Here is a 13,718-nt window from a genome sequence, read left to right as displayed (position 1 = left end):
AAGATTGCTCTTAGTTCCAGAATGTTTATCGGGAGAAGAGACTCTTCCCGAGACCATAGTCCCTGAGCTTTCAGGGATTCCCAGACCGCGCCCCAGCCCACTAGACTGGCGTCGGTCGTGACAATGACCCACTCTGGTCTGCGGAAGCTGATTCCCTGGGATAGATGGTCCAGGGTCAGCCACCAACGGAGTGAATCTCTGGTCTTCTGATCTACTTGAATCATTGGAGACAAGTCTGTATAGTTCCCATTCCACTGTTTGAGCATGCACAGTTGTAATGGTCTTAGATGAATTCGTGCAAAAGGAACTATGTCCATTGCTGCAACCATCAACCCTACTACTTCCATGCACTGCGCTATGGAAGGACGTGGAACAGAATGAAGAACTTGACAAGTCAAGACTCTGTCAGAAAAATCCTCATTTCTAAGGAATCTATTATTGTTCCCAAGAAGGGAACTCTTGTTGACGGAGACAGAGAACTTTTTTCTATGTTCACCTTCCATCCGTGTGATCTGAGAAAGGCCAGAACGATGTCTGTATGAGCCTTTGCTTTTGACAGGGACGACGCTTGTATTAGAATGTCGTCCAAGTAAGGTACTACTGCAATGCCCCTCGGTCTTAGAACCGCTAGAAGGGACCCTAGTACCTTTGTGAAAATCCTTGGAGCAGTGGCTAACCCGAATGGGAGGGCCACAAACTGGTAATGTTTGTCCAGAAAGGCAAACCTTAGGAACTGATGATGTTCTTTGTGGATAGGAATATGTAGGTACGCATCCTTTAGATCCACGGTAGTCATAAATTGACCTTCCTGGATAGAGGGTAGAATCGTTCGAATGGTTTCCATCTTGAACAATGGTACCCTGAGAAATTTGTTTAGGATCTTCAAATCCAAAATTGGTCTGAAAGTTCCCTCTTTTTTGGGAACTACGAACAGATTGGAATAAAATCCCATTCCTTGTTCCTTTATTGGAACTGGGTGTATCACTCCCATCTTTAACAGGTCTTCTACGCAATGTAAGAACGCCTGTCTCTTTATTTGGTTTGAGGATAAGTGAGATATGTGGAACCTTCCCCTTGGGGGTAGTTCCCTGAATTCCAGGAGATAACCCTGAGAAACTATTTCTAGCGCCCAGGGATCCTCAACATCTCTTGCCCAAGCCTGAGCAAAGAGAGAGAGTCTGCCCCCTACTAGATCCGGTCCCGGATCGGGGGCTACTCCTTCATGCTGTTTTGTTAGCGGTAGCAGGCTTCTTGGTCTGCTTACCCTTGTTCCAGCCTTGCATCGGTTTCCAGGCTGGTTTGGGTTGTGAGGCATTACCCTCTTGCTTAGAGGATGCAGAATTAGAGGCCGGTCCGTTCCTGAAATTGCGAAAGGAACGAAAATTAGACTTATTCTTGGCCTTGAAAGGCCTATCTTGTGGAAGGGCGTGGCCCTTTCCCCCAGTGATGTCTGAAATAATCTCTTTCAATTCTGGTCCAAATAGAGTTTTACCTTTGAAAGGGATGTTAAGCAATTTTGTCTTGGATGACACATCCGCTGACCAAGACTTTAGCCAAAGCGCTCTGCGCGCCACGATTGCAAACCCTGAATTTTTCGCCGCTAATCTAGCTAATTGCAAAGCGGCATCTAAAATAAAAGAGTTAGCCAACTTAAGTGCGTGAACTCTGTCCATAACCTCCTCATATGGAGTCTCTCTACTGAGCGACTTTTCTAGTTCCTCGAACCAGAACCACGCTGCTGTAGTGACAGGAACAATGCACGAAATGGGTTGTAGAAGGTAACCTTGCTGTACAAAAATCTTTTTAAGCAAACCCTCCAATTTTTTATCCATAGGATCTTTGAAAGCACAACTATCCTCGATAGGAATAGTAGTGCGTTTGTTTAGAGTAGAAACTGCCCCCTCGACCTTAGGGACTGTCTGCCATAAGTCCTTTCTGGGGTCGACCATAGGAAATAATTTCTTAAATATAGGGGGGAGAACAAAAGGTATGCCGGGCTTTTCCCACTCCTTATTCACTATGTCCGCCACCCGCTTGGGTATAGGAAAAGCGTCGGGGTGCACCGGAACCTCTAGGAACTTGTCCATCTTGCATAATTTCTCTGGAATGACCAAGTTGTCACAATCATCCAGAGTAGATAACACCTCCTTAAGCAGTGCGCGGAGATATTCTAATTTAAATTTAAATGTCACAACATCAGGTTCAGCTTGTTGAGAAATTTTTCCTGAATCTGAAATTTCCCCATCTGACAAAACCTCCCTCATGGCCACTTCAGATTGGTGTGAGGGTATGACAGAACAATTATCATCAGCGCCCTCCTGCTCTTCAGTGTTTAAAACGGAGCAATCGCGCTTTCTCTGATATGTAGGCATTTTGGATAAAATATTTGCTATGGAGTTATCCATTACAGCCGTTAATTGTTGCATGGTAATAAGCATTGGCGCGCTAGATGTACTAGGGGCCTCCTGCGTGGGCAAAACTGGTGTAGACACAGTAGGAGATGATGTAGTATCATATTTACTCCCCTCATCTGAGGAATCATCTTGGGCAATTTCATTATCTGTGGCAGTACTGTCCTTACTTTGTTTGGACGCTATGGCACAATTATCACACAAATTTAAATGGGGAGACACATTGGCTTTCATACATATAGAACATAGCTTATCCGAAGGCACAGACATGTTAAACAGGCTTAAACTTGTCAATAAAGCACAAAAAACGTTTTAAAACAAAACCGTTACTGTCTCTTTAAATTTTAAACAGAAAACACTTTATTACTGAATATGTGAAAAAGTATGAAGGAATTGTTCAAAAATTACCAAAATTTCACCACAGTGTCTTAAAGCATTAAGAGTATTGCACACCAAATTTCAGAGCTTTAACCCTTAAAATAACGGAACCGGAGCCGTTTACAAATTTAACCCCTATACAGTCCCAGCTATAGCCTTTGCTGAGACCTAACCAAGCCCAGAGGGGAATACGATACCAAGTGACGCCTTCTAGAAACTTTTCCAGCAACTTTCAGATCCTCACACATGCATCTGCATGTCCTGCTCTCAAAAAACAACTGCGCAGTAATGGCGCGAAAATGAGGCTCAGCCTACAACTAGGAAGGCCCCCTGACTGGAAAAGGTGTCTAACATAGTGCCTGCCGTTTAATAAACGTTCCCCAAGTTTATAAATGTGAATTATCAGCATAAACATGAATACAATGCCCAAATAAAGCAATCGATTTTGCCCATAAAAGTGTCTACCAGTTTTATAGCCCATATTAAGCCCTTTATTCTGTTTGAAACTAAGAAAATGGCTTACCGGTCCCCATGAGGGGAAATGACAGCCTTCCAGCATTACACGGTCTTGTTAGAAATATGGCTAGTCATACCTTAAGCAGAAAAGTCTGCTAACTGTTTCCCCCAACTGAAGTTACTTCATCTCAACAGTCCTATGTGGAAACAGCAATCTATTTTAGTTACTGTCTGCTAAAATCATCTTCCTCTCACAAACAGAAATCTTCATCCTTTTCTGTTTCAGAGTAAATAGTACATACCAGCACTATTTTAAAATAACAAACACTTGATAGAAGAATAAAAAACTACATTTAAACACCAAAAAAACTCTTAACCATCTCCGTGGAGATGTTGCCTGTGCAACGGCAAAGAGAATGACTGGGGTGGGCGGAGCCTAGGAGGGACTATATGGCCAGCTTTGCTGGGACTCTTTGCCATTTCCTGTTGGGGAAGAGATATTCCCACAAGTAAGGATGACGCCGTGGACCGGACACACCAATGTTGGAGAAACTGATTATAGAAGTAAATTGGAAAGTGGTTTAAAAATGTATTCTGTATCTAAATAATAAAAGAAAACGTTTAGGTTTCATGTCCCTTAAAGGGACATAATACTCATATGCTAAATCACTTGAAACTGATGCAGTATAGCTGTAAACACCTGGCAGCAAAATATCACCTGAGCATCTCTATGTAAAACAGGAAGATATTTTACCTCACAATCTCCTCAGCTCAGCAGAGTTGGTTTTGTGTAAAAAGTTATACTTCAGCTGCTCCCAGCTGCAGGTAAAAAAAAATAAAAAAATGAAGAAATGAACAGCAGCCAATCAGCATCAGCAGTGCTGAGGTCATGAACTCTTTTACTTTGATCTCATGAGATTTCATAGTAAACTTCCTTACACTGAATAGAGAAATAAGATGAGAGTGCACATAAGCTCGCTCCTTCCGCTGTCCCGGGATAGACATACTGATTTGTTGCTTAGAAGTCCTTTACAATGGGATGTGGCTACTGAGGAACTTTTGAAGTAAAATATTTTTCTTTTTTACATAGAGATGTTCAGGAGATATTTTCTAGTCAGCTTTTTACAGCTATACTGCATCACTTTCAAGTGTTTAAACATTTGGGTATTTGGCCCTTTAAAATTGTAGAATTAGAAAATTAATTATAAAATACTCTCCAAAAGTATAAGATTTTAAAAAGTCATACTGCAGAACAATGTATTATAAATTATTTGTTCTCTTAAATTTTGATGATTTTGTTCTGGAAACAAAAGAAGTGATTTGGTACAATAAAACAACAACAAAAAATATATCAGAATGCACACAGTGCAAAATAAAAATGTTGTCATCAAAAGAATACAGCAGCGGAGCAATCATTTGTTTTAATGTGTTTGTTTTTTTAATTATAGGAAATTTTATCACTTCAATACCAAAAGGTGCGTTCAATGGTATGCCTAACCTAGAGAGAATTGATCTTAGCAAGAATAAAATTATGTCTACTGGAATAGACATAGAAGCGTTTAAGGTAAATGACCACTGAATAAAAAATAGATCCAAATAAATCCAGTGTGCAATAGTGACATCATTTAGATTGTATTTAACATTGGCTGTACACTGGAACAGAGAGTAAATTAATTGAAGTCTGGTCTATCGTTACATAGAATCTCCCTAGATAAAGAGCCTATTCACCTATCCTCTGCAAAGTGAGACTAACCATATTAAAGGGACAGTCTAGACCCAATACATTATTTTGATTACTTATTGTTACATAGAAGAGAAGCATCCTGCAACTGGTCCCACATCTATAAGCTTGTAAGAAGTACATGAAACATTTAAATATTCATCGTTTGTTAGGAGTCGAAAATGGCTGCCAAGCTCCACCCACCTATTGCAGGTATATTTTGGTATGTTAAGTTTCTCCAATCACAATAGACAATTAAATAAGCTTTCCTACTTGCACACGCTGATTTGTGCATGTGCAATTTGAAATAGCTAACTGCAAAATATTAAACGTGCACTGCTAAAATGTCATACAACAGCTCACTGGACAAGAAGAAACCTGTGCGGGCGGAGCTTGGCGGCTATTTTCTGCAGCTAACAAACAATGATTATTTAAGTTTCATGTACATTTTATAAGCTTATAGATGTGGGACTAGAGTTGCCACCTGCCCTGGTATCACCGGGACAGTCCCGGTCTGGGACTGTATGTCCTGTGTCCCGGAACTAGGCTCCAATGCCCAGCTTCCCTATCACTCACACACAACAATTTTTGATTTTTAAAAAAAAAACTTTGGTGGCTGGGCCGGCAGGGCAATGTGAGGGAAACTAGGGAGAATGTGAGGGAAACTCACAGAGTCACAGCTATACGCGCGTCACACATTTTGCCCTTAACAAAAATGGTGGCGGATACCAAACTACTGGAGACTGGTGACATAGTTACTGCTGGCCAGAGACTTCTGCTAGTTAGTTTTTTCCCGCTGCAACACTTTCTAAATACCGGAGCCGTGAGCAATGCCCGTGGGTTTTACTGTTGTGCTGCTAACATGGAGGAGGACTCGGATCTGCCAGCTGACAGGGAGACTAAGGTAACCGCACTCGGCCTCAAAAGATGGGATAACCCCTTGACTGCCAGGACATGCTGCATCACATTGATTTGTATTGTGTTGCAGGCTGCGCTCTCTGTCATTAAAGGAGCTAATTGTGATATTGTAAAGTATATTATCTCCCTGAAGCAAGCCTAGATAGAATTAACAGACAGCTCACTGACACTTCTCACACACACACACACACTGACAGACAGCTCACTGACACTTCTCACACACACACACACACTGACAGACAGCTCACTGACACTTCTCACACACACACACACTGACAGGCGCAGCTCACTGACACTTCACACACACTGACAGACAGCTCACTGACACTTCTCACACACACACACACTGACAGGCGCAGCTCACTGACACTTCACACACACACTGACAGACAGCTCACTGACACTTCTCACACACACACACTGACAGGCGCAGCTCACTGACACTTCACACACACTGACAGACAGCTCACTGACACTTCTCACACACACTGACAGGCGCGGCTCACTGACACTTCACACAAACTGACAGGCGCAGCTCACTGACACTTCACACACACTGACAGGCAGCTCACTGACACTTCACACACACTGACACTTCACACACACTGACAGGCAGCTCACTGACACTTCACACACACTGACACTTCACACACACACTGACAGGCAGCTCACTGACACTTCACTCACACTGACAGGCAGCTCACTGACACTTCACACACACACACAGTGACAGGCAGCTCACTGACACTTCTCACACACACACAGTGACAGGCAGCTCACTGACACTTCACACACACAGTGACAGGCAGCTCACTGACACTTCTCTCACACACACACACACTGACAGGCAGCTCACTGACACTTCACTCACTGACACTTCACTCACACTGACAGGCAGCTCACTGACACTTCAATCACACTGACAGGCAGCTCACTGACACTTCACACACACAGTGACAGGCAGCTCACTGACACTTCACACACACAGTGACAGGCAGCTCACTGACACTTCTCACACACACACACTGACAGGCAGCTCACTGACACTTCACTCACACTGACAGGCATCTCACTGACACTTCACTCACACTGAGAGGCAGCTCACTGACACTACACACACACACTGACAGGCAGCTCACTGACACTTCACACACACACACACAGTGACAGGCAGCTCACTGACACTTCACTCACATTGACAGACAGCTCACTGATACTTCACACACTGACAGGCAGCACACCAACACTTCACACACACAAAATGGTAAAATATATTTTATTAAGGCCGTGTGAAGCCACACCACCACCACCATGCCCCCAGTCACACCCTCACCACGCCCCCCAGCCACGCCCACATTCAAAGTGTCCAGGAATCGGCTGGGCAAAAGGTGGCAACCCTATGTGGGACCCATTGCAAGATGCTTGTCTGGTCTGTAACAATAAATAATAAAGAATAAATATTGGGTCTAGACTGTGCCTTTAATCTTCATTTAGTTAAAAATAAGTACAATTCTACAGTTTCTCCTTTCTTCAGCTGTCCCCAGGCATGAAACTGCCCTCTTGCAAAGCTTGGCACTAGATTATACCTCTACAGAGTGAGCTGGGACATCCCTCTTGTATAGAATTAGGTTGGTTGATGAAAAGACTATTAGGGTAAGAACACTGTGTGTGTCCAAACTGGATGGAGTGGGAAAAATCAATGCTGTCTATATCTATTTAACTTTGAAATGATGTAGTCTTTATTCCTGGCCATTAGCAGGAATATCCTGAATGTTTAATGTTGTCTTCTATATACAGGACCCTGTTCTCACAAGCTATTTTGTGTTAGTGTACTGTAAATTGTTCTCCCCTTTAATGTTTTTCCAATAATCCATTTTAACTGCTGTAGTGCATTACATTGCCTTACTGTATGTAATTGCTACATAAACAAGAGGCATCAGAAGGAACTAACCTCCCAGTGGGGTGGCAGAGAAAGCCCAGCCCATTTCAAAGCTTTAAATATAATGAACTCTAATCTGCTGCTTGCTTGAGTACACTGTTCATTTAAAGGCATGAAATATAAAGATTGCTGTAATGCTGTTAAATATGAAGCACAAGGCAGAACATGATTTGATCCGAAATGCCATTGAAGACAATGCAGCATGTCTGCAGAAAGAATCGGACACGTGCAGGAACTCTTAGCGCTTTCGCTTTGCAGCGCTGCTTCACATCAGGCTGTTCTCTTCAAACAGCGCTGCAGTCTGGCTGCACTGTGTAAATTTGCTTAACACAGTGTAGCCAGAGTGATGCACTCTTTGAAGAGAAAAAAGTCAGATATGGAGTGGCTCTAGAAAGCGGTAGCACATTGATTGATAACTGTCTCTCAGTGATTTTTTTTCAACCACGCACCCTAGCTTTTCCCATGAGTCCTGAATGTAAGATGCTCTTGTAAGCAATGCACCCTTTTTATTAGTACATTTTACCTTATAATGATGTGATGTGAGACCAAGAGCAAAGGAAACAAATTTATTCAAAAGACATTTTAAAAACTTAACAAAATGTCTTTTATTCTATGCAGCTAATTTGCAATACAATTTTTAACTGCTGCAATATATTATACAACTTCCTTTAGTCTCCATTTAATCAACACATTGCAGTTGAGCTGGTGCTTTAGTGTAAGCACTGAATTTAAAATTAAATTTTATTTTAAAATTACCTAAAGAAAATGTTCTACTATAAAAAATCTTATTGCAGAAAATGAAAAACATTCTACATCTGGGCACATGTATTGTGCATTTACACATTTTTATACAAGCAACACTACTCATGATTACCTAGCATTCTGATTAATATATATATATATATAATACAATTACAGGCTTCATTTTTATGGCTTGATAATTTAATAATGGTGGTAACAATGGCAAACAAAAATTAATTAATCTTAATGGGATCCTCATTCTGATGCCATCAGAAACGACACAGAGTGCCGCAAAGGGGGTAAGTCGCACAGCGATTGCAGCATTTTTAAATAAATATGTATTTACTGATACATATTTATGTGTTAATATGTGTATATACACATATTAACACATAAATATATATGTATATAAGCATATACATGTATATTTACAGGGAACACACAGTTAACATAGATCACAGTGTTAAGGCACTTTTCAGTGCTGTTTTTTTTCTAACACCCCACTCCCACCAACTTTAAAGCCCCAAAACTGCCTAGTGCATTTGGTGCACTTTTAGAAAACTAACCAAAGATCTGAACTCTGGTTAAATTTCTGAGCGCCCAGTAGCAATAACCAGCCGTAGAAAAAAACATAAATTATTCTTACCTGATAATTTCCTTTCCATTTGTATGAGGAGAGTCCACTGCTTCATTCCTTCATACAAAATCTGGCCACCAGGAGGAGGCAAAGACACCCCAGACTTAAATACCTCCCCCCCTTCCCTCATCCCCCAGTCATTCTGCCGAGGGAACAAGGAATAGTAGGAGAAATGTCAGGGAATATATAGTGCCAGAAGAATAAACAAAAAAAAATGTTGGTCCGCCCAACAATGAAAACGAGCGGGGGCCATGGACGCTCCTCATACAGATGGAAAGGAAATTATCATGTAAGCATAATTTATGTTTTCCATCTTAATATGAGGAGAGTCCATGGCTTCATTCCTTACTTGTGGGAACAGTATACTCAAGCTCTAGAGGGCACTGAATGAAAAACGGGAGGGTATAAAGAGAGGCGGACCCTATTCTGAGGGCACCACAACCTGCAAAACCTTTCTCCCAAAAGCTGCTTCAGCCAAAGCAAAAATGTCAAATTTGTAAAACTTTGAAAAAGTATGTAAGGAGGACCAGGTAGCCTCCCTACAAATCTGCTCCATAGACTCCTCATTATTGAAGGCCCAAGATGAAGCCACAGCCTTAGTTGAATGAGCCGTAATCCTTTGAGGAGGTTTATGTCCCACTGTTTCATATGCTAAGCGGATAATGCTCCTCAACCAAAAAGATAGGGAAGTGGAAGAAGCCTTCTGTCCTCTACGCTTCCCAGAATAGACAACAAACAATGACAAAATCTGTCTGAAATCCTTCGTAGCCTGAAGACAGAATTTCAAAGCCTGTACCACATTCAAATTATAAAGTAATCATTCTTTCCAATAAGAAGAAGGATTAGGACACAGGGAAGGAACCACAATCTCCTGATTGATGTTGTGATCAGACACAACCTTAGGGAGAAATCCCAACCCAGTATGAAGAACAGCCTTATCAGCAAGAAAAACTAGGTAAGGAGGCTCACATTACAAGGCCGCCATTTCAGAAACTCTGCGTGCCGAAGCAATAGCCAGTAGAAAAAGAACCTTCCAAGACAGTAATTAAATGTCAACCGAATGCATGGGTTCAAACGGAGCCCCCTGCAAAACCTTAAGAACCAAATTTAAACTCCAAGGAGGAGCGGAATGTCTAAACACAGGCCTGATTCTAGACAGAGCCTGAACAAACGACTGTATATCAGGAAGCTCAGCCAGCCTCTTGTGTAACAACACAGATAGAGCCAAAATCTGTCCCTTTAAGGAACTAATCAATCCAATCCCTTTTCCAAGCCGTCTTGGAGAAAATAAAGAATCCTGGATACCGTGACCTTATGCAGGGGGAATCCACGTTCTTCACACCAGAATAAGTAGGTCCTCCACACCTTATGATAGATGCGACAGGTGACCAGCTTTCTAGCTTGAATGCGAGTATCAATCACACTCTCAGAGAAACCTCTCTTGGCTAGGACTAAGCGTTCAATGTCCACGCAGTCAGCCTCAGAGAATCTAGATTTTGATGAACAAAAAGACCCTGTTCCAGTAGATCCCTGCGACAGGGTAACCTCCATGGAGGAGATGATGACATCTCCACCAGGTCCGCAAACCACATCCTTCGCGGCCAGGATGGAGCAATTAGAATATTCGAGACTTGCTCCTGCTTGATGCGGGCCACTACCCGAGGTAGAAGTGGCAACGGTGGAAAAATGTAGATTAGTTTGAATCCCCAGGGCACTGCTAAGGCATCTATCAGTTCTGCCTGCGGATCCTTTGATCGCGACCCGTATTTGGGTAGCTTGGTATTAAGTCTGGACGCCATGAAATCTATCTCCGGCGGCCCCCATCTGTTGCAAATCTCCGCAAACACTTCGGGATGGAGAGACCATTCCCCCGGATAAAACGATTGTCTGCTGAGAAAGTCTGCTTCCCAGTTGTCCACACCCGGAATGTGGATCGCTGACAGCGAACAGTTGTGGGCCTCCGCCCATTCCAGAATCCGAGATACCTCCCTCATGGCTAGGGAGCTTCTCGTTCCCCCTTGATGGTTGATGTAAGCCACCAAGGTAAAATTGTCCAATTGGAATCTGATAAACTGGGACAAACCCAGAAGAGGCCAAGCCTTCAGAGCGTTGAAGATTGCTCGAAGTTCCAAAATGTTGATCGGGAGGAGAGATTCCTCTCGAGACCACCGGCCCAGTGCCTTCCTGGCACCCCAAACAACTCCCCATTCTGATAGACTTGCGTCCGTAGTCACAATTTCCCAGGATGGTCTCAAGAAGGATATCCCCTGGGACAGGCAATCTGGACAGAGCCACCAAGAGAGCGAGTCTCTCGACTGGTTGCCTCAGAGGTGGACGGCTCAGTGGTATTAAACATCTTGGTCTTTTTAGATATAATTACTTTATCAAGGCATGTGGAACATAATTAAGCAGGCGGGTATACCGTAGCCTCCTCACAATAAAAAAAGGTATTAGATCTTGGTAAGGAGGGAGTACCCTCTAACGCATCAGAGTCCTCCAATGCTTGCACTTTGAAAATGGACTATATAAAAAAAAAAAATGGCACCTTTATACCCCCAATGGCTGGGGCACTCACCACCTCCTATGACCAAGGCCCCACAGAGTAACTGCTTCTTCTCCTGTAAACCGCACGGTCAGGAAAGAGGAAGTTAATGAGGCCACACCAGGTCACATGGAGAGCCATGCAGGACCACTCCTGCTGCAGGAGAAAAGTGCGCCAAACTAACAGGCTGCGCAGTTATCCAAAAACGAAAGTAAAACCTGAAAGTTCTCACATCTGCCAGAGCCTCATCTCATAGATGTTGCAGCTTAAAGCATAATAAAGCAAATCATGTATAAATACCCCCTGTTCAATAATCTCCTTCCGGAGATATTAACCCTTGATTCCATACAGATAAAGGATTCACACTGTGACCCTGTCTTCTTACGTATCATATGAGTATGAAATTACCGATCTTACCGGAATCATATCATACGAGTATGAAATTACCGATCTTACCGGAATCAACGCTGTAGAACAGACACATAGCCTCTCAAGTTTGACAGTCTTGCAGCATCGCACCTAACATGGACTTGAGTGATAGAAGCAGGCAGTGAAACTCGTCAACACCGATTGCTTAGGAGCTGTTAATAAGAGTCTGGATGGTTTTTGCGGAAAGACTCTCCTTGATCTTGATAAAGGCCACTGGATACTATCTCTATTTCCTTACTTTCTTGGACTAACGGTCATAAGATTCTATTACCGCAGTAGCATTTATTTACTATTCAGGTAATTACAAAAGGAAAGAACCCACCTCCTCCTGGGATTTCAGCTCTTACTAATAGCACTCATATCAATATTCCAATTTTACAGCTCAATCCGGACCAACACTGGTTTTACACATCTTGAGACAACCAAGTAAAACCACTAATCGATCTTTTAGTATGGCACAGAACTGTGTTTTTGGATTATAACTACTACCATTATCCATAAGGATTGTTACCATCTTTAAATACAAGGATCAACATCACTGCTACATTGAAAACATTAGGGCATACTCAATCTGCCCTATCAGCGTGTAGCTGTCCTAATCGTCACTACTAGTGACCCAATACACATCACGACCCGGAAAATCCGGTCTGGACTCTACTCCACTCACAAGCATAGAGCTAGAGATACAGGATACTAAGCAACAGCTTCTTCACATACAAGACTTGTACACTTACAGCCGTTTGACCAACCAACACCATTAGAAGTCAAAGTTTGCCTTTTAAAAAAAAATTAAAGCACTTTTTAAAAAATTAACATGCTTTTATATACACTGCAGTGTGATATAGATATATTTGCCTATATCTTTTGATTTTAAATAGCTCAAGCTTTTAAGTTATTTTTGTTGTAATTTTTTGGTGTTGTAAATTATCAGCATTTACATTGTTGAAGTACAAAACAAAATACAGAGTTACTATATATCGATACAACTAATTATCAATCACTTAACCTAACAACACATTATTGTCATATATCGCAAGTTAAACTATAGGTTGCGCAATAAAGTTAATGTATTGCTATACAGTTGCTATATATTGCAACAAAGTTAAACTATAGGTTGAGCCAATCTTTCCACGGTAGCATATTGTCTTAATATATGTTTTAATCAAATGTAAATTAAACATTTTTGCTCATTGTCGATTTTAACGTAGAGATCTAATACTTTAAAGTGTTACTTAAACTTTTAACTAAACATTAGTAAAAAAAATAATTCTATATTATTTCTTTCTTTTGGTCACGCAATACAAAAAACACACCATCTTTATATTCTTTTCACTAGAAACACACCATTTTTTCTTATTACTAGAAACTTAAGGTACCATATTCTTAAATAAGAAAGAAACAATTGATACACTTGAAATCAACAACTTTATATTACACTTGAATTTTTATAAGACACCTCATTTTATTTTCACATAGAGTATAATTCAAAAGAATAATAAACAAAACTTCAACTTTTATCACCAACTATTATAAGGTTGTTACACTAT

General features: G+C 41.6%; 1 protein-coding gene across 5 annotated transcripts in view; it reads left to right on the top strand.

Annotated features, from left to right (window-relative positions):
* The window catches only part of ECM2 (extracellular matrix protein 2), an 84,999-nt gene that overhangs the window by 40,142 nt on the left and 31,139 nt on the right, over positions 1-13,718 (top strand). For all 5 annotated transcript variants that reach the window (XM_053721184.1, XM_053721180.1, XM_053721179.1 and 2 more), the window contains one exon: positions 4,694-4,809. In XM_053721184.1, the coding sequence (XP_053577159.1) occupies positions 4,694-4,809 (116 nt within the window). The remainder of the gene's footprint in view (positions 1-4,693; positions 4,810-13,718) is intronic.

Source organism: Bombina bombina, chromosome 7, assembly GCF_027579735.1.
Source record: "Bombina bombina isolate aBomBom1 chromosome 7, aBomBom1.pri, whole genome shotgun sequence".
NCBI classification, from domain to species: Eukaryota; Metazoa; Chordata; class Amphibia; order Anura; family Bombinatoridae; genus Bombina; species Bombina bombina.
The sequence above is the reverse complement of the archived record's forward strand: the minus strand, read 5'-3'. Positions and strand labels throughout refer to the sequence as shown.